The following is a 22239-nucleotide window of genomic DNA, read 5'->3' as shown; positions in this document are numbered from 1 at the left end:
GTAAATTAAGGTTCAGTTGGTGTCTGGAAAGGCTTTCATAAATAACCAGGTTTTAAGTCTTTTTCTAAATGTTGGAAGGCAGGGTTCCTGTCTCAGGTCTGGAGGGATGGAGTTCCACAAAGTCGGTCCTGCTGTGGAGAATGCCCTGTCTCTGAGAGTCATATGCTGAAAGGTTTTGGAAGGAGGAACCTGTAGAGAATCTCTGTAGGACTCTCTGATCGGTCTGGCGGAGGTATGTTTTTTAAATGGGATTTGAAGGATAAGCGGAGAGAGTTGATGGATAGCTTTGTAGATGGTGGTAATGGATTTATATAAGATTCTATAGTGAACTGGCAGCTGATATCTGGTTAAGATATCCGGTTAAGTGGCGATCCAATAAAAAAAAAAGCAAATAAAAAACTTCATTGTGGGCATCCCTGTCCTGACTCCATAGGTGCTTTCATGTTTATTCACTGTTGTCCTGGTTCTCAGCAGCTTGTCTGTTTATGTTACTAATTACTCCTGGGGGAATTCTGCACAAAAACATTTAAAATTCTGAACACAAAAACTTAAAATTCTGCATATTTTATATTGGTCAATATAACACAACATACATGACAGTCTTTAAGTAATTCATTTAAAATGTAATACAAAAAAAAGTTATTACTTAAAGATGCAGAGTTTTAAATATTTTGAGCAGAATTTCCCCAGAAGTTTATTGTAAGGGTGTCCATTGTAAGAGTGTTCATTGTAAAAGTGTCTCTTCTACCCTCTCTCCCTTTTCCCCTGGTCAATCTCCTTTCACTTTGCCCACTCAGGCCCCCCCTATCTCTCCCTCCCCCCCCTCCCCCCCACAGGCCTCAACCCTTTCCACTCTATCTCCACTCCAGAGTTTGACCCTCTCTCAGTACTGCCCCTCATATAGGCTCCCTCTCTCTCTTGCACACACTCTCACACAGTCTCCCTCTCTCACAAACAAACAAGCACCCCTCACAATCAGACAATTCCTTTTTCACGCACACCAGCTCTCAATCTCTCATACATATATACACACACTCCTTCACAATCTCTTCACACAGCCTCCCTCTCTCTGGCACCCACAATCACGAACCCTCACACATGCTCTATCTCTCTCACCCCCCGCCCCCCAGGCTCACAGTCTTACACACACACAGACTCACTCTCACCGAGGCTTGTTCCATCTTTGCCATTGGTGGGATGGCCTCCACTCGTGGCGCACCGGGGCCTGCTCCTTCTTTGCCATGAGCAGGATGGGCTCCCTCTCTCTCTTGCACACACTCTCACACAGTCTCCCTCTCTCACAAACAAACAAGCACCCCTCACAATCAGACAATTCCTTTTTCACGCACACCAGCTCTCAATCTCTCATACATTTATTTATTTATTTATTTATTTAAAAGCTTTTAAAATATACCGACATTCATAGGACATATCATGCCGGTTCACAATCAACATTGTAAAGGAGGAAGAGGAAATTACAAATAACAGGGAGGGGGGAGGTGGAGCAGTGAAGGAAAAAGGAGAGGATGGGGGTCAGGTGACAGTAAGCGCAGAAGTTGCGGGAAGGAGAAAGGTAGTGAAGTGCTAGGGGAGAGAGAAATTGATAGGAACTGTGTTAAAAAAACTGAGAATAAAAAATTAACAAAAATTAACAAAAATTAACAAAATTAACATATATACACACACTCCTTCACAATCTCTTCACACAGCCTCCCTCTCTCTGGCACCCACAATCACGAACCCTCACACATGCTCTATCTCTCTCACCCCCCGCCCCCCAGGCTCACAGTCTTACACACACACAGACTCACTCTCACCGAGGCTTGTTCCATCTTTGCCATTGGTGGGATGGCCTCCACTCGTGACGCACCGGGGCCTGCTCCTTCTTTGCCATGAGCAGGATAGGCTCTGCTGGTGGCATGCTGGGGTCTGCCAAATTCTGCACAGCTGCGCAGGAGGGGAATTCTGCTCCGTAGTAACGCAGAATTCCCCCAGGACTAACTAATGCTGTGTGCATGATTTACTTTGCATAGTTTCCATGTTTACTATTATATTGCCAACCGGTGGTCAGCCTGCACATTCACAGCCTCTGTTATATTTACTGCAACTGGCTCTAAAGGGTTAACTCTGACTGAAAGCAGGAGGTGTCTGAGAGTTTTCTTACCTTGTGGCTCTCTCTCATTTCTGGTCAGGTCTGGTCAGGCCTACATGAATCAGCAGCTAACTTGGTCAACCCTGCATAATTACTTTCATTTTACCTGTCCATATTTCTGTGGCCCAGACTATGCTGGTCACTGTAATCTGCAATTTATGCACAGTTTAAGACTCTGGGATTTGTTTTGCCTGCATATAGAGTCTGGAGTTGAAGAAGAGACTTCCTCTGTCTGTGAGTAAGAACTGAGTTAAGCTCTCTGTTAAAGATGTGCATAGGAAATGCGTAAGTGGAGAGAAAATACTTCTGGCAAGATTCCCATCCCACCACCACACAAATATCACAACCCCTGCTGGGCATGATTCCCCTCAAAACCTTCTAAAGTAAAAAAAAAAAAAAAAAAAAAAAAAGCTTTTATGTGCAAGGGCCTTCCAGACCTCCTGCCCTCCCTATTTGGTAAATGCTTTACAAAAATATTGCCTCCTCGCTTCCCCCACATCCTTCCCCTTCCCCGATGCTACCACTCTGACGCCAGAGCCCTCCCACCCACCTAGTACCTGAGCGTTAGGCCCATTTTAAAATCCAGGATCACTTTTCAGAGCAATCCCGGGCGCTTCTGTGTTTCTTTCTCAGTAGCGCTAGAAGAGTACGCCGTCAGGGTAAAATGTTCAGCGTCAGCTTTAATCCTGGGTTTTAAAATGGTCCCAATAAGGCCAAATAACTTAAAAACCTAATCAGTTATATTCTCACATAGCCGGTTAGGTTCTTTAGTTATCCGGCTATATGTATATACTTAAGACAAGTACGGTATATTGCACAGGACTAGGGTTGCCACTTTCCACTGTGAAAATTCCAAACACTTGGTTGCTTTCAGTAACATTTTCACCGATGGTGACAAACCATTTCCACACATGACTTTTACTGTGGAGGGCACCACTGGGATCCCTACTAAGGAGTGTGGCCTAGTATCTAGTTTATGTAGTACAGCAGAGGTGACCAACCATTCATACATCGAGAACCACAAAACCAGAATTACAGCCATAGGGAGCCGCTATTACTTTTACCGGGAGAGATGGGTGGGTGGGGAGTGTCACCTCATGGGGATGTCCCCTCACCTGAAAGAAAAAGCCCAGTTTCTCTCTTCCCCCACCAGACCTAAAGACTCACAGATACACCCACTCACCCTCTTAGTGTCTGTGTCTTTGTGCCTCACACACACCCCCTCTCAGACACAAAGACATTCACACAGCTTCTCAGCTCTCAGACACACACATACCCTTTCAGACACAAAGACTCACACACACACACACACACACACACCTTCTCAGAAACAAAGACATACCCCCTCTCAGACACAGACTCACACACACACATACATCCTCTCGGATACAAAGACTCACACACACATGCGCGCCATCACAGTCATACACACTCACCCTCTCATAAACTAACATTCACACACACACCATCTCAGACACAAAGACTCACACACACACACACACACCCTTTCAGAAACAAAGACATACCCCCTCTCAGACACAGACTCACACACACACATACATCCTCTCAGATACAAAGACTCACACACACATGCGCGCCATCACAGTCATACAGACTCACCCTCTCATAAACTAACATTCACACACACACCATCTCAGACACAAAGACTCACACACACAGACACACACCCTTTCAGAAACAAAGACATACCCCCTCTCAGACACAGACTCACACACACACATACATCCTCTCAGATACAAAGACTCACACACACATGCGCGCCATCACAGTCATATACACTCACCCTCTCATAAACTAACATTCACACACTCACCATCTCAGACACAAAGATTCACACACACACACACACATGTTCTCAGACAAAAAGATTTGCATTCACACCCCCTCAAAGACACACACACATCCTCTCAGACACAAAGACTCACATATACACAGCCTCTCAGAACAAAGACTCATACACACACACCCCCTCTCAGGCACAAAGACTTACATACACATTCATACACTCCATTCTCTGTTATGCTGCTGCTCATGTGCTCTCTCTGTGAGTTCCCCTATGCCCTGGCACTGCTGTATCATTTTGTAAAGTTCTTGCTTGCTGTCAGCCCTTCCCACAACCTACAGCAGCCCTCTTCCTTTCCCATTCCCACCCCTTCCACCCCTTCTCAGCACTCCTGCTCTTCAGGAGACTCACCGGTTCCATAGCCATTGTATGCAATTTGCAAGATAGTGGTTGGCCACATCTCACACATGCAGAACACAAACAGACACTCGTCAAATTCAGAATAAAGAGACCATAACTATAAATAGAAATGTACAAACAGAAACTGAACTAGAAACCACAACCTGCCAAGCTTGTTATACAGTGCAATAATGGAAAAACAGAAATCTGTCTGTTCTTCATAAAGCAACAAACAACGTATAAGAAATCATAATAGTAAAACCTTACTAAGGAAAATGTTAAAAGATAGCTTAGTCTACTGTTAGCTTGCATTTCAATGTTCAAGCAGCCTTCAGGAGATGGTTTTATTATTGATTAATCATTCACAAGGGTCAGGGCTATGCTCTCCCAAGGTGGTGAAGGCTCCTCGTCACTCCCAAGGTCCCTTCTTAATGGTGGGAGAACCAAACAAAAAAGCCCATTAGGAAGAGTTGTGAGCACAGGGAAGGCTGATTCCAGCCTGCACATGAAAACCATCCCCAGAGATGCCATGGGTGGTCCATTCCAACGAGTGAGATTGAAGGCCAGAGTGATATTTTTCAGGTGTTGGACCTAGGATATAAATCTGGACTCTCTTGGACCCCTCTGTAAGTTGCTCCCTGTACCATGGGAGGTAGATGGTGTTTTCCTTGTAATAAGACAGTAAACACAGTCAGACTGCTAGGCTCATCAATTTGGGGAATATATCTCTGATGTCCCTCCCAGCTCCATCCCCTGCTGTCTCAGTTTCCTCTCTCTGCCTGTGTGTGGCTCCGGGTGCTGTTATGGTCTCCTCTTTCTGTCCATATGCACTTTTGTGTGTGTGGCTCCCGATCAGGAATGGTGCAAGGTATTAGGCATCCTAGGTGAAACTTGCAGCCTTGAGCCACCTGGCTCCCACCCATGGCCCTCTCCACACAGAATTAAAAATGATGCATTTATAACAGATTATACTTCAAAAAGGACATTCAAAGTACATTCTTCTGAGGTAAAAATAACACTTAAAATAACATGGGTATTATATTTACATACACAGCTGTGGTGCCAACCAGAAAACTCTTAAAGAAAAAAATAAAAAGACACTTGGAACCCATATGGCATGTAACATTATTGTAACATGTGCTGGGTGTGAGCTTGGCCCTCAGAAAACCATGAGAAACAATTTCGGTTACAATGTAATAAACCTCCCATAGCAAAACAGCATTGATTGATAGCACTCAAACTCAAACCTTACCTATGAAAAGGCAACACTGCACATATAACAGTAGTCCTTAAACACTAATATATCTCCTATCATGAAAACGGAACAAACCAAGCTGCTATAGATCTCTACATAGAAACTACACGCTAGCAGAACACAGTAAGACAGACAGAGCACAGACAGACCCTCATCAAATACAGGATAAAGACAGCATAAATAGAAATGTATAGACAAAAACTGAACTGGAAACCAAAAGCCAAAACCTGTATACAGAGTAAATACAGAAAAATCAACCACCACCATACCTCATAAAATATCAAACAATAAAATAAAGAAATATAAAACATCAATCATAATTAGAAAACCACATAAATCAAAACAGCTGACAAATAGAATAACATCCAATAATTAAGAATTCATATAATTTTTTTTTTAATTATCCAAATGCAAATAAAGTATTTCAAACCAGCAGACAACCCACAATAATTAAAACTAATAAGGCTTTTAAAAATCCCCCACTCTCCATATCAGGTAGCTTTTGATTTCCACTCACCCTGAGATTTTTGTAGATTGGCAGAGGAGAAGGAAGAGCACACAGACTCTTGTCATAAAACACACAGTCGCTCACAGATTACCCAGCCACACATGTACTCACTCTCTTTCTCACAGACACGCAAACCCACTCATGCCCTCTTTCTCTCTCTCAGGCGCATACCCGTGTACTCTCTCTCTCACATTCACAAACTCAGTCTGGGCTCCTCCTTTTCTTTGGACTGCTGGCAGGATGGGGTTCACCAATGCTTCAGCAGGGCCTTTTCTTTCTTCCAGCTGTTAGCCCTGCCAGTGCCAAGCTTCTTTTCTTCTTAGGTCGCCAACAGGATGGAGTGTGTCGACGGCTCGGCGGGGCCTTTGTCTTTCTTCTAGCTGATAGCCCTGCAGGCTCCAGGCATCGTTTTCTTAGGTCGCCAGCAGGATGTGGCCTTTCCTCCTCTTCATGTTATTGGTGAGATGGGGGTCCGCCAACGGGTCTGCAAGGCCTTTTTCTTTCTTCTGACCAACAACGTCAGCAGGTCTCTTTTCTTCTTCAGGCAGCTGGTGGGACAGGGGTTGCCTGCGGGGCTTCTTTTCTTTGGCCAACTGCCTTGTCAGCGCTAGGCCTGGGTTTTTTTGGCTTCATTCCGATGGTGCTGAGGGGGCCTCTCCTTTTTCTTTGGCTGATGGTGGGCAGCTGAATACACCACCAACCAGAGCGTGTCTGCAGCAGCAAAAAGAAGCCCTGGGCACAGAAACAAGGAGAGCATGGGAATGGACTACCCTGCAACCCGCCCCCCACCAGTCTCGACTTGAAGCTCCTTCTACAGCCAGAGAAGACCAGACAGCGCCTTCACCACCTCTCCCACCAACTGGGGGGAGAAAAACCTACAGCAGATAACAAAAATTAAGAAATCTCAGAGGACTAAAATCCAGGCTATTTCCAGACATTTTAGCCCTCCTTTAGGCTTCCGAACTTGAAAGCAAAACTCTGTACGATCCGGAAAAACTCCATACAGTTGGCAAACCCTACACGGGACAAGTTTTCTGGTTAACTGTAACCGGATAACTTATCACAAACTGGCTTACTGAACATGGACCTCTTAAAGATTAAAGAAAGACAAAACATGATATTTAAATCAACATTTGAAATCAACACAAATCAAAACTGCATACGACATGCACTTGTTTTATATTGATCGACTTAAAACATTCTGAACTTACATCATAGAAGAATTTGCACCTTGTTTCAGACTTCTAATGCCAGTTTCGCATTCTGATGTACTGAATGTGTCACTGAGCCCTGATGTCAGCACGTCTAATGCCAGCAGGATTTGGTGGGCATTCATGTCAGTGCTGTCCATCCCGGGCCCTACTGCAGAACAGATCTCGCAGGTAATAGGATGATGGGGCCACCTCGACCCCTGGACTCCTTGGTGGTCAGGACTTGAACTGTAATCCTAGTCCAGATGTTCTTGGCATTGTAGAAGCCACAGGGCAAATTGGTAACACAGGCCCAAAGGATAAGCCAGCTGAACACAGAGGAAAGGCGGCGATGCAGGGAGTAGCGGGATAAGGAAAAAAGAATGGTGCAAAGAATGGTGGTCAGAGAATGAAGGAAGCCATGATGAGAAGCCTGAGCAGTGAAAGAAGAGAGAGAGAGGAATTTCCAAGGGAAAAAAAGGGAAAGAAAAACCAGGGAGAAAGAGGGAGGAATGCTAGAGAATAGCAAAAGGAAGACAAAGTCAAGAGCTGAAAGAGAAAAGGATGAAATAAAAAAAACAAACAGAATATACTAGCAAACAAGAGAAAGTACAGAGGGAGAGAAAAGAAAATGCCAGACAGAATTTTGGAATTCTTCTGTTTTCCAGTCTCCCTGTCTCCTGTGAAAATTCTTCTGTGCAGGCAAGCCTCTCTGTTGAATGCCAGCACTTTGGTGACAGACAGGTTATGTTATAAAATCTCAGGCTTTTAATTTAGATTGAGTAATAATATTCAAGGATGCCAATATTCAGTAATATGTTTAGTAGACAAGTTATACGGCTAAAGGTAGCCGGATAACTTGTCCCACATATTTAGCGGGTTAAATGGCTTAAATGGCTTAAAGTTTTTCTGCTACATGTAGCCAGATAACTTAAAACTGGTGTCAACCAGTCTGGAGTTAAGGGGTGCTCCCAGCCACTGCTAAACTACCAATGATTCTTCTATGATGTAGTGGAGGCTACGGAGTTGGGGTGGGGCCTCCTCGACCACAAGGTCCTTTTGGGAGTTAAGGAGGGGATAGGGTTAGGCCCACTCGGCACCAGGAATTGTGTTCTATTTTTGGAAAGGGGTCGGGGGTGTCTGTTGGGGGGTCTTTGAAGTGGAGATTGATGTGAATGGAGGGGTTTTATTAATTAAAGGGGAGGGCTATGGGAAAGGGGGCAGTGTGTTGTCACGTAGTGCTAAGGACACATTTTTTTACATTTTGGGGGGGGAGGTCTTGGAAGACTCCTGGTGGGGATTAACTTTGTGAGAGGGTGTTGTATCAGGCCTCTGAGCACTTTCAATTCTACCGCAGGAGCTCCAGAACATTCTTTATCATTCCAATGCCTCTGTGGTAAAATAGCTAAATCTCCTTCAAATGCGATAAAATAATGGGGTTGATATTTTCAAAGTCATTATTTTTTTTGCACAGAATTAGGTATGTATTAGCTGCTTTGTATGAATTTGCAAAATTCACACATGCAAATCACATGCAAAACAGGTAATTGTAATAGGGGCATGTTTGGGGCCTAAATACCACACAATATCATGAATATTGTGCAATATCACCACAATATGGCTATATAGTGTGAAAAATAGCATTTGTCATGCATTAAATACTGTTTAACATGCATTATAGCCTTATCGCAGCTAAGTATATCCCCTTTTTGCCGGTTACAATTGAAAATCGGCTAAGTTAGCTAGATAAATGAATCACGCCCCTGAAGTGACCCGGAATGCCTCTTTTTATATGGCTAAATTATAGCCAGATAATGATTTATCTGGCTATAATTTAGCTGGATAAGCGATCAAATATTTTAAAAAATTGCCATTTAGACAGATAGCTTATGAGTTCAATTTAAATGGCTTTGAATATTGATTTCTGGTTGTTGTTGTTGTTTTTTTTTTAATGTACTGCTCCCTCCCTTGCTTTTTGTGCCTGTCACAAAATAATAGCCAAGTCACTAATGATTAGTGATGCTGAGATGCCAACCATAACATGGCTGCCAATGATTAATGATGCTGAGTCTTTGAAGACAACTGTAACATGGCTGCTTCAGTTGTGTCACTGCACCATGTGACTGCATTGTGCTTCAGAACATATGACTCTAAGAGCCAATGGGTGAAAGAGTAGGATTTTTCAAGTCAACCAGAGTTTTTGATAAGAAGTCATTGAGAGAGAGAGAGAGAGAGAGAGAGAGAATGGCAGACAGGCTGGCTCTGTCTCACCTGAAAGAAATCTTCTGACCTCAGCAGGAATTCTAGCAGTGGGTCTCCTGATTAGGTTGGGAGCTCATCACTACACAGACCACACCCCTGGGTGGGGCTACATAAGCAAAAGCAGGGTTATGGCTTTGGTGATTGAACCAGTCCCCATGTAAAACAATCTTTCCTATGGGAAAATTAGTTTTGACTTAAGACATGGTTTCAGAAACTAAGTCTGATTTAAGTCCGAGGACTTCCTCTACTTCTGTAACATTCTTCATGGTACAAGATAGCAATTACCTCATGTGTCAACTTCATTGCTGATTACCTGTTTGTGTAGGAGCAGTCTCTGTAGCACGTAGCCTAGGAAGTGGATAATCTGAAGTATAAAAACAGAACTTGTTTCACATGTGATCAACATCTTCCACTTCTTAATTTCAACAGTGAGAAGCTGATCTTCTTTAAATCAGAGCAAGAGTTTAAATGAGAGCTTTTATTTTAGCCAATGATATTATATGATCCTGTACTTCTCCTTTGAAGACTTTTTTTGTCCTACAGATTCATTATTTACAGACTTTCTGCTAAAATAACTGCTGAGAAAACGGGATCTATAACACTATGTTTCTGATAAATCTGAAACTAACAATCTTTCAAAATTTATGAGGTTAAAATCAGCTTTTAACTGCATAAAGTGAATCAGTTAAAATCCCTACCCCCTGTTTAAAATCCATCTCCACAAAATCGTGATGTGCACAGATTTACCCAAACAACTAAAGGGCTGGGTTGAGCAGATTTTTCACATTTAGCCTGAAAATCCAACATTCAGTGCTAACTGGCAAAATTTGTTTCCTTAAGTCAGCCACACAAATTGAGAAATTACTTACCTGATAATTTCGTTTTCCTTAGTGTAGACAGATGGACTCAGGACCAATGGATATAGTGTACTTGTGCTAGCAGTTGGAGACGGATCAGATTTCAATCTGACGTCAGCACCTAGTACATATACCCCTGCAGGAAGTGCAGATGCTCAGTATTCTTCCTTGCAAAGCATTATGGATATATGTGTGACTGACCGATTGATTAACTTAATGTGTTTAACTCTGATAACTTTGTTGTAACGTTAAAATTTTGATTAACTTGAACTGGTTGATTGACTATAGCTGGAGACCGCCAGTGTCCTCAACCGGAAAGCGTCGACACCCGGCAGGGTGGACGCCCTATGTAAAGGAAAACATGGCTTACCTTGATTCGATGAACAACCATGTATGACGGCAGCCGAGGGTGGGCTGCTGAGTCCATCTGTCTACACTAAGGAAAACGAAATTATCAGGTAAGTAATTTCTCCATTTCCTAGCGTGTAGCAGATGGACTCAGGACCAATGGGATGTATAAAAGCTACTCCCGAACTGGGTGGGAGGCTGCCCGAGGTCCGCTTAGGATTGCTCTTGCAAATGCTGTGTCCTCCCGAGCCTGAACATCCAGACGGTAGAATCTGGAGAAGGTATGGATGGAGGACCATGTTGCCGCCCTGCAGATCTCGGCAGGTGACAGCATTCTAGTTTCTGCCCAGGAGGCCGCCTGCGCTCTGGTAGAATGGGCCTTGACCTGTAGAGGTGGTGATTTTCCCGCTTCTACGTAGGCCTCCTTGTTGACTTCTTTGATCCAGCAAGCAATGGTTGCCCGTGAGGCTGCTTCCCCTTGCTTCTTCCCGCTGTGAAGGACGAACAGGTGGTCCATATTTCGTACTGGTTCTGACATTTCCAGGTATCTGGATAGTAGTCTGCCAATGTCGAGATGGCGTAGAGACCGGCCTTCTTCCGACTTCTTCAAACCTTCCATCGTTGGTAATGAGATGGTTTGATTGAGGTGGAAGTGTGAGACCACTTTGAGGAGGAAGGAGGGAACCGTGCGTAGATGGATGGTCCCCGGTGTGATTCTGAGAAATGGATCACGGCAGGACAGTGCTTGTAGCTCTGAAATGCGGCGGGCCGAGCATACGGCCAGCAAGAACACCAACTTTAGGGTTAGTAGACAGAGAGACAGGCCTCGGAGGGGGTCTGAAGGCGGGTCCCGCTAGGAATTCCAGGACGAGGTTGAGGTTCCACAGGGGCACTGGCCACTTTAGTGGTGGGCGAATGTGTTTGACCCCTTTCAGGAATCGTGATATATCTGGGTGCGCGGCTATGCTGTCGCCCTCGCTCTTGGGGCTGTAGCATGCCAGCGCTGCCACCTGTACCTTGATTGAGATGAGGGACAGTCCCTTCTGAAGCCCATTCTGTAAGAATTCCAAAATTATGGGGACTTTAGAGGCGTGTGGTTTGATGTTGTGATCTTCGCACCAGGCTTCAAATACTCTCCAGATCCTTATGTATGTTAGCGGTGTGGAGAACTTGCGTGCTCGGAGGAGGGTATCTATTACTGCCCCCGAGTATCCCCTCTTCCTCAGTCGGGCCCTCTCAATGGCCAGACCGTAAGAGAGAATTGAACTGGATCCTCGTGGAGGATGGGCCCCTGTTGTAGTAGGTCCCTGTGTGGGGGCAGGGGTAGTGGGTTCCCTGCCAGTAGTCTTCTCATGTCTGCGTACCAGGGTCTTCTTGGCCAGTCCGGGGCCACCAGAAGAACTAGACCTCTGTGTCGCTGAACCTTGTGAATGATTGCGCCCAGCAGGGGCCATGAGGAAAGGCGTTTAGAAGGGTCCCCGGTGGCCAGGTCTGTACCAGGGCGTCGATCCCTTGTGACCGTGGATCTCGCCTGCGACTGAAGTATCTGGGTACTTGAGCGTTGGATCTGTTTGCTAGAAAATCCATGTCTGGAGTCCCCCACCGGTCCACTATCATCTTGAAGGCTGTGGTTGACAGCTTCCATTCTCCCGGGTTTAGACTTTCTCTGCTGAGGAAGTCTGCCGTGGTGTTGTCCTTCCTGGCGATGTGGACTGCGGAGATGTCCTGGAGATTTGCTTCCGCCCAGGTCATCAGGGGGGCTATTTCTAAGGATACCTGTTGGCTTCTGGTTCCGCCCTGCCTGTTGATGTAGGCCACCGTGGTGGCGTTGTCCGACATCACTCTGACCACTTTGTTTCGAAGTCTGTGGGCAAATCGCAGGCTGGCTAACCTGACTGCCCATGCCTCTAGGCGGTTGATGTTCCACCCCGACTCGTCTTTGTTCCACCGCCCTTGGGCAGTTAGCTCTTTGCAGTGTGCTCCCCATCCGTGTAGGCTGGCATCTGTGGTGAGCAGGGTTCAGGTTGGGGAGGATAATCTTGATCCCCGGCTCATGAGATTGGTCTGTAGCCACCACCGTAGCTGAGTCCGGACTCTGGTCAGAAGAGGTAGATGTACGGTGTAGTTCTGGGATTGTGGATTCCACCGTGATAGAAGTGAGAGCTGCAAGGGTCTCATGTGGGCTCGCGCCCATGGTACCACTTCCAATGTGGATGCCATTAGACCGAGGACTTGTAGGTAATCCCATGCTTTGGGACGGGTGGTGCTCAGCAGGGTCTGGAGTCGGTTCCGCAGCTTTGATCTCCTCATGGGGGTCAGGCTGACCTTGTCCTCCTAGGTGTCGAATCGGACTCCTAGGTATTCCAGCAACTGCGATGGCTGTAGGGAGCTCTTGTTTGTGTTGATTACCCATCCTAGGCTTTCCAGTAGAGTTATGACTCTGTTGGTTGCTCGGTGGCTCTCCTCCGGTGATTTTGCTCTGATCAGCCAATCGTCCAGGTAGGGATGGACGAGGATTCCTTCCTTCCTGAGTGTCGCCGCTACCACTACTATTACCTTGGTGAAGGTCCGCGGTGCAGTGGCTAACCCGAAGGGTAGTGCCCGGAATTGATAGTGATGATTCAGGACCTTGAAGCGTAAGTAGCGCTGGTGTTCCTGATGGATTGGGATGTGTAAGGAGGCTTCCGATAGATCCAGAGATGTGAGGTACTCTCCTGGCTGTAATGCACGTATGACTGACCACAGGGTTTCCATGCGAAATCTTGGGATCCTTAGGTGTTGGTTGACCGACTTGAGGTCCAGGATGGTCCTGAATGTACCCTCTTTCTTGGGTTCGATGAAGTAAATGGAGTAATGCCCAGTATTTATTTCCCATGCAGGCACTGGGGTTATGGCCTTTAGGGTCAGGAGCCTGGTCAGGGTAGCTTCCACTGCTGCCCTCTTGAGGGGGTCGTGGCAGGGAGATTCCACGAACTTGTCCGGAGGGGTTCGAAGGAAGTCCAGGTAGTACCCTTCTCGGATGATGGCTAGGACCCACTTGTCCGAAGTTATCTCGACCCATCTGCGGTAGAATAGGGTTAGCCTGCCCCCTATGGCTTCTTCCCTTGGATGGGTCGGCTGAATCTCATTGTGGGGTGCGGCTGGGGCCTGGACCCGAGCTGGTTCCCCTCTTGCTGTGTTTGTTCCGAAAGGACTGGTTCCTGCCCATAGGGCGGGGCGCTTGGTAGTTATTCCTGTAAGGGTTGAAGCGCTGAGAGCTTCTGCCTCTGGTGGGCCTGGGAAAGGGACGCTGGATTCTCTTCGTCCTGTCTTCTGGCAGACGAGGTAATGGAGAGTCACCCCATTTGTTAGCCAGTTTCTCTAGTTCGCTGCCGAACAGGAGGGATCCCTTGAAAGGCATTCTTGTGAGGCATGTCTTGGAGGAGGCGTCAGCCGACCAATTTCGAAGCCAGAGTTGTCTCCTGGCTGCCACTGTGGACAACACTCCTCTGGCTGCTGTGCGTACCAGATCGGAAGCCGCGTCAGTGAGGAATGATAGTGCTGGTTCCATGTCTTCCCCCGGGGTGTTGTTCCTGGCTTGGGATAAACAGGAACGTGTCACCACGGTGCAGCAGCTCGCAATTTGTAGAGACATGGCTGCCACCTCAAAGGCTTGTTTTAGTATGGCTTCCAGGCGCCGGTCGTGTGCATCCTTGAGCGCCGCTCCTCCTTCCACTGGTATGGTGGTGCACTTAGCGACCGCGCAAACTATGGCGTCCACCTTGGGGCACGCCAGAAGCTCCTTGGTTGCTGGGTCCAGGGGGTACATGGCCGATAAGGCTCGACCCCCTTTGAATGAGGACTCCGGCGCATTCCACTCCAGGGCAATTAGCTGTTGTGCCGCCTGTAGGAGGGGGAAATGGCGGGACGTCTGTCACAGGCCCTCCAGCAGGGGGTTCATTCTAGGTTCCCCCGGGGTGCCTTGGTCCGGGATAGTCAGTTCTGTTAGGCATTGAGATACCAGGTCCGGAAGCTCATCCTTTGAGAAGAAGCATCTCATGGTACGAATCGGCTCTGTCCCAGAGGGGAGTTCACCCTCCTCGAGGGGCTCGACTTCCTCCTCAGAGAAGTCCGTGACCCCGTAGGTGGGGCTTCTGGGTGGCGGGAGTCTGTGCCTAGGCCTCGAGGGTCCTGGGGCATGGGTGTCTTCCGGTGCCGCCCGGGTTTCAGACTGCATCTTGACAAAGACGTGAATCCCTTTAAATAACTCCACCCAGGAGATCGATGCTGGGTCTAAGTTGAGGGGCGCCGGATCCATAGGGGTCCCCGTCTGTGGGATGGAAGCGCTGGGGCCTGCTAGGTCTGGGGTGCCTCCTGAGTAGCTAGCACTGGGCCCTGGCTGGGACTGGCCCTGGCCTGGATCTCCCAGGGCCTCCTCACAGTGTGTGCATAGGGCGTCTGCTTCCTCGCTCTGTGCGGCTCTGATGTGGCATGCTGGGCAGAGGCCTTGAGCTCTTATGCCTATTTCTGGAGGTGCCGCTTCTGTGGATGCGTAAGCTCTTATGCACTCCATTGCGTCTGATATATGCGCGCCAATGTGCTCTAAGCCGTAGATATGCGCCTTGTGCTGTGCGCGTAACTTATTCGCAGAAATTTTTAATGTGCGCCTAAGGATGTGCGCCCAAATATTGGCGCCTATAATATGCGCCCAATTATCGGGCGCCTAGCCCAAAATATGCGCTCAACTATTTTTGGGCGCCTGTAATATGCGCTCAATTAACCTTGAGCGCTTAGCTTAAATTGTGCGCTCGATCGGGCGGCTGGTGGCGAACAATGCCAAGATGGCGACGGCGAGTGTGCGGGCAATATGGCGACCTCCTTGGAGGGTCTCCACGTGGGCAGACCCTGCGCTCCTCCTCGATCTTCGGAGACCGGCTAAGTAAAAGATGTACGCCTTACCTTGTCTTCGGCGCTTCCCAGTTTTGTCCCGAGCGGTCTCCGGCTGCGGGGGGGGAGAGTAAATACCTTCACTGCCACGCTCGAGGGGATGCACCCACTGCCTCTCAGCCGCGCCCGAACTCCTCTCGCTCGGGGGCTAGGTCCCTGCCGTGATTCGGCCACCGGACCGGGGCTCTTACTTCCGAGGGACCACGGAAATCATCTTGGGAAACTCAACTGGGGGAGGGACCCGAGGGTATCACCGCAGGAGTGCGGGGCTCGTCTTCAGGTAGGATTTGTTCTTTAAATTTGGTCTAACGCTCGGGGAGCGTGCAGATAGCTCCTAACTGCTTTGGAGACGGAAAATACTGAGCATCTGCACTTCCTGCAGGGGTATATGTACTAGGTGCTGACTTCAGATTGAAATCTGATCCGTCTCCAACTGCTAGCACGAGTACACCATACCCATTGGTCCTGAGTCCATCTGCTACACGCTAGGAAATGGCTACCTTAAATCTAACCATACAAAATGAAATCTAACTGCCCATGTTTTATGTGGTTAGATTTAACTGGATATTCAGCCACAAATTTAGCCAGTTAGCTGCCTCTGAGTGTTAACACATGGGCCTCTCACTCCAGCAGATGAAACACACATCAAGCCAGTTACCTAGTAACATAGTAATGGCAGCAGATAAAGACCAAAATGGCTCATCCAGCTTCCCCAAGAAAGGTGTTTAGGGTAAGGGTTATAATTGCTGCTCCTTGCAGGCTACCCCATGCTTTCCATTTAGGATAGTATCCACTGCACCTTGCAGGTTACCCTCATGCCATTGTTTAGGGTTTTAACTGTGCATTGTGCTTCTTGGAAGCACAATGCAGTCATTGTAATGCTGTTTTGGACTGAACTGAATGCCATGCAGGTTACTCCTTTGCTTCATTGCAATCTTCTTGCTACAAGGGGATCCTCTGTTTTTATTGCACATTTTTTTGAATTGCATTACTGGTTTTGTCTCCACCACCTATTCCAAGAGGGCATTCTAGGCATCTACCACCCTTTTCATGAAAAATTATTTCCTGATATAGATCCTGAATCTACTCCCTTGGAGCTTCATATCATGACCCCTACTTCTATAGCTTCCTTTCCAATGTAAAAGGTTTGCTTCTTGTGCATTATTAATACCTTTCAGGTATTTAAAAGTCTATATTATATCCCTCTGTTTATTCTCTCCTCTTGGGTATACATAGTCAGGTCCTTTAGCTTTTCAGTCTCATCTCTTATGGCTTTCGGTGCATACCCCACACCATTTTGGTTACTATTCACTAGACTGCCTCTAGCCTCTCTCAACCCTTTCTGATATATTGCCTCCAGAACCAAACACAGAGTATTCTATGTGAGGCCTCATCAACAACCTGCACAAGGGCACCACCACCTCCTTTTCTTCTGCTGGTGATGTCTCTTCCCATGTCCCTAAGAATCCTTCTAGCTCTTGCTGTGTCTGAACTTCTTTATGTATAGGCTGCAGCATCCATGGTGCTCTTATAGTCTTCTCTGCTTATTTACTTGTAAGCCTGCCCACAGGATGCTCATTCAAGGAACAACCTTTCAGAAACTGTCCACTTCCTCAAACTATTTCCTAGAACAAATTGGCACAGCGAGTAGGGTATTAGATAGGGATGAGCAGGCAAAAAGTTTTCGTTGCGTACGTGATCCGTATTCGTGGGGGTCAATTCAGTTTCATGCGGAAGTATGGAGAATTCAATAAGTTGTCGATCTGTAAATACGTTACTACTAAATTAACTACAACCCCCCACCCTGCTGACCCCCCCCCCCAAGACTTACCAAAACTCCCTGGTGGTCCAGTGTTGGGGTCGGGGAACTCACTCAGACCCTCGGTGCTAGTTTCATCATGGCGCCGATAGCCTTTGTCACAGGGGCTACCGGTGCCATTGGTCAGCCCCTGTCACATGGCCATCGGCGCCATCTTGTGCTCCTACCATGTGACAGGGGCTGACCAATAGCACCGGTAGCCCCTGTGACATAGGATGGGCAAAGGCTATCGGCGCCATTTTGAGTCCTGGCGACGGCGCCATTTTGAGTATTGGCGGGACGGCGATTTTGAGTCTCAAAATGGCGCCGATCGCCGTCATAGTGTGGGCAAAGGCGATCGGCACCATTTTGAGTATTGGGATTGGACGGCCAGCGTACAAGGAGGTCGCTCCCGGACCCCCGCTGGACTTTTGGCAAGTCTTGTGGGGGTCAGGAGGCCCCCCCAAGCTGGCCAAAAGTCCCTGTGGGTCCAACGGGGGTCCCGGAGCAACCTGCCGTCCGATGCCAGGACTCAAAATGGCGCCGATAGCCTTTGCCCATACTATGTCACAGGGGCTACCGGTGCCATTGGTCAGCCCCTGTCACATGGTAGGAGCACAAGATGGCGCCGATGGCCATGTGACAGGGGCTGACCAATGGCACCGGTAGCCCCTGTGACAAAGGCTATTGGCGCCATGATGAAACTAGCACCGAGGGTCTGAGTGAGTTCCCGGACCCCACTGCTGGACCACCAGGGAGTTTTGGTAAGTCTTGGGGGGGTCAGGAGGGTGGGGGGGGGTTAAATTTTTATTTAGGCCGAATAAAACAGAAATCTGTTTAATACGTGGGGAGTCGCGATGCGTTTCGCCTCCCCACGTATTTAACAGATAGCAAAAAATAAGTTGCGGATTACAAATACGTGGAAAACGGATGCACACCTCTAGTATTAGAGACATATTTGGGAAATTGTATGGGTACAGGCTGTGCGTGATGAGGGAGTAACAACTTGCAGCTTGCTCCTTGACAGTGTGTGATAAAAGAAAATGTTACATGTGCCGGCCACGGCAGGCCCATGGCCAGGCCCTCTTACCCCCGTCTGCCTGCTCCAGCACCTGGTTCTGCTGCTCTTGCGGCAGGTGGCCGCCACCTCCGGGGCTGCTCCTCATGCTCCCATCTCCGCTGTGGATGTCTCTGCTCTGCGGGGAGATGCTGCTGTCTCGCGCCGTGCCCATCCCTAGGCATGTAAGCATCAGCTATACTTTTAAAGGGGCCGCGGCGGGAAGCTCACCCTCGGCCCCGGATGATGACATCACTGGGTCCCGGTATATAAGGCTTCCTTGCCTTGGCAACAGGTCTCCACGCTGGTCGTGTCCTGAGTTGCTTGTTCCTGCATCTCCTCTGTGTTCCTGATTCGTCTGTGTTCCTGTTCTTGATCCTGGTACCCGTTTCTGCTCCTGTGTTCAGTGTCTACCTTGCTTGCTCCTACTGACTGACTTCCTGGCATTGACCATTGCTTCATCTGACTACACTTCTGTTTGTCTCCTGGCACTGACCACTGCTTCGTCTGACCTCACTTCTGCTTGTCTCCTGGCATTGACCACTGCTTCATCTGACCACACTACTGCTTGTCTCCTGGCATTGACCACTGCTTCATCTGACCATGCTACCTACTTGTCTCCTGGTTTTGACCTCTGCTTCACCTGACTATGATTCTGCCCAACTCCTGGTTTGACCTTTGCCTTGCTTGACCATCCTACTGCTGACTTCTGGTATTGACCTACGCTTGCCCTGCTACTCTTCCTTGCCTGTCACCTGCCCTGACTTCAGCCTGCTCTATGATGCTCCTCTTGTCTCTATTCTGGATTTGGCCATTCAGGCTTCGGCCTGTTCTTACTTGGGTGCCCTCTGCCTGCCTCCTGTACTCATTGCTGCCAATATTCAAAATGGCGCCGATCGCTTTTGCCCTCACTATGTCACAGGGGCCGACCGTCGGTACCTGTGACATAGTGAGGGCAAAGGTGATCAGCGCCATTTTGAGTACTGGCATCAGACTGCCAGCGTGCAGGAGGTCGCTCCGGGACCCCCGCTGGACTTTTGGCAAGTCTTGTGGGGGTCAGGAGGCCCCCCCAAGCTGGCCAAAAGTCCCTGGGGGTCCAACGGGGGTCCCGGAGTGACCTCCTGCACTCCGGCCGTCCGATGCCAGTACTCAAAATGGCGCCGATAGCCTTTGCCCATACTATGTCACAGGGGCTACCGATGCCATTGGTCATCCCCTGTCACATGGTAGGAGCACAAGATGGCGCCGGTGACCATGTGACAGGGGCTGACCAATGGCACTGGTAGCCCCTGTGACACAGGCTATTGGCGCCATGATGAAACTGGCACTGAGGGCGTGAGAGTGCAGGGGATGGCTTCCAGATTCCCCGCTGGACCACCAGGGAATTTTGGTAAGTCTTGGGGGGATCAGGAGGTGGGGGGTTGTAGTTAATTTTAATTTTAGTCGGGACACGAATAGAATCCGCCGTATTAACACATCGGGGCGCCATACGGCCGAATGCAACACATGTAAACCGGCATGATGTGCTGCACGAATGTCGGTAAATAAAAGTTAATAAATAAAATAAATAAATAAAATAAATTTGCTCCCCGACGAATCCGAATCATGAATGCAACGTATGGCATCCCACTGCACATCCCTATTGTCCAGTAGGGATGTGAATCGGTACCGGACTCATTTCCGGTATTGAGTTCGGATAAAAACTGCGGGAAATCTTCGTGCCTGCGATTCTTACCCTTTTAATCGGCTGTGTTGTGCCAAAAAACCCAAACACCCCAACCCTTTAAATTTAATTCTTTCGCATCCCCCACCCTCCCGACCCCCCCCCCCCCCCCCAAAGTTTTAAAGTACCTGGTGGTCCAGCAGGGGTCCCAGGAGCGATCTCCCACTCTCGGGCTGTCAGCTGCCACTAATCATGGACCTTTGCCCTTAGCATGTGACAGGGTATCCATGCCATTGGCCGGCCCTTGTCACATGGTAGGAGCAATGGCAAGGCGTGGGCCATCCAGTGCAAAAGAATTAAATTTAAAGGCTCGGGGTGGGTTTGGGGTTTATTTTTAAGTGCCCTTTCTTCCCGCCCCCCCAAAACGATAAGAGAACCCCATGAAAAATGTCATGGGATCTTCCTATTGGGTTCAGGGGCCCCTCGAATTCTGACGAGTTTGAAAATATCTTCCGATATTTTCAATCGTCAGAAAAACGATTCATATCCCTATTGTCCAGCCTGTCTGGGAAACTTCTGGGCCTAAGTTCTGTAGGGGTCCTGAACTTGGGCGCTACCTCACCAGCCCTCCATTTGTCTCTACCTGTTATCTTAACCTGGGACTGTTCCTTCCCTGTCCTTGCTCTCATAGACTCTGTAGCAGGGGGGAACTTTATTCTTAAGGACCTAGTACAACTCCTTTGTATTTCTACCCATGCCCTGGAGACTTCCTTGTGTATTGCCTCCATTTACAGTGAGCTGTTGCCCGGCCGAATTTCTTTGATAACTGAGCCAGTTAGCCTTCTCACCGGTACCCTCAATGAAGAGGAGGTGGAACTCCTCATCTTAGAAAAATCTATTCACCCGGTGTTTCTAGGACTACCTTGGCCCCAGCGTCACTCCCCCCAGTTTGATTGGGGAACAATCCAGCTCACAGAATGGAGCCCAACTTGCCATTGGACTTGTCTGAAAAAGGTGGTACCACCTCCTACAGTTTCTCTTGCGACCACTACCTCTGGCATCCCGACTCCATACACAGATTTTGAGGACGTCTTCTCAAAACAGAAGGCTGATATCCTTCCACCTCTCTGCAAGTTCGATTGCCCAATCAAACTTCTACCTGGTACTACTCCTTCTTGAGGCCGGACCTACTCACTGTCACAGCCTGAGACACATGCCATGATGGATTATATCCGAGAAAACCTTGACCTTCGACTTCTCCCGCTGGAGCGGGTTTTTTCTTTGTCACGAAGAAGGGCGGGTCCTTGAGGCCGTGTATTGACTACTGCGGCCTGAACACCATAACTCATAAAGACAAATATCATCTGCCTCTGATTTCCGAGTTGTGCGATCGCCTTCAAGGGGCTTCCATCTTTACTAAACTAGACTTACGAGGAGCCTATAACCTGGTGTGCATACGCCCTGAGGACATCTGGAAAACGGCTTTTAATACCAGGGATGGGCATTACGAATACCTGGTAATGCCTTTCGGCCTCTGTAATGCCCCTGCTGTATTTCAGCGATTGATTAATGAGATTTTCCGGGACCTCCTGTATGTCAAAATTGTCGCATACTTTGACGACTTCCTTATCTTTTCCAAGGACTTAGCCACCCACCATGCTGATGTTCCCATGGTCCTCCAATGTCTTTGTGAGAACCATCTCTTTGCCAAGTTGGACAAATGTCTCTTCGAGCAATCCAGTCTACCCTTCCTAGGATATATCATTTCACAATAAGGGTTTTCTATGCACCCAGAGAAACTTAAATACAAGTTTGGCACCAGCCAGTGGGCCTACAGGCTCTAAAACGTGTCCTAGGATTTACAAATTATTACCCCCATTTCATTGCTAATTACTCGACTCTGGCAACTCCCCTCACGGCTATGACCTGCAAGGGCCGAGACACCCGGAATTTGTCCCTGAGGCCCATGCTGCATTTCAATGCCTCAAAGATGCCTTCCTACCTGGACCTTGTTTACGAC

General features: G+C 48.1%; 1 protein-coding gene across 1 annotated transcript in view; it reads right to left on the bottom strand.

The window, feature by feature from the left end:
• Nucleotides 1-22239, bottom strand: part of LOC115090396 (inter-alpha-trypsin inhibitor heavy chain H4-like) — a 236158-nt gene that overhangs the window by 39575 nt on the left and 174344 nt on the right. Inside the window, exon 20 of the mRNA XM_029599426.1 lies at nt 9884-9934. Within this exon, the coding sequence (XP_029455286.1) occupies nt 9884-9934 (51 nt within the window). The remainder of the gene's footprint in view (nt 1-9883; nt 9935-22239) is intronic.

This window comes from Rhinatrema bivittatum, chromosome 4 (assembly GCF_901001135.1).
Source record: "Rhinatrema bivittatum chromosome 4, aRhiBiv1.1, whole genome shotgun sequence".
NCBI classification, from domain to species: domain Eukaryota; kingdom Metazoa; phylum Chordata; class Amphibia; order Gymnophiona; family Rhinatrematidae; genus Rhinatrema; species Rhinatrema bivittatum.
Note: the sequence above shows the minus strand (reverse complement) of the source record. Positions and strands in the feature narration are given on the sequence as shown.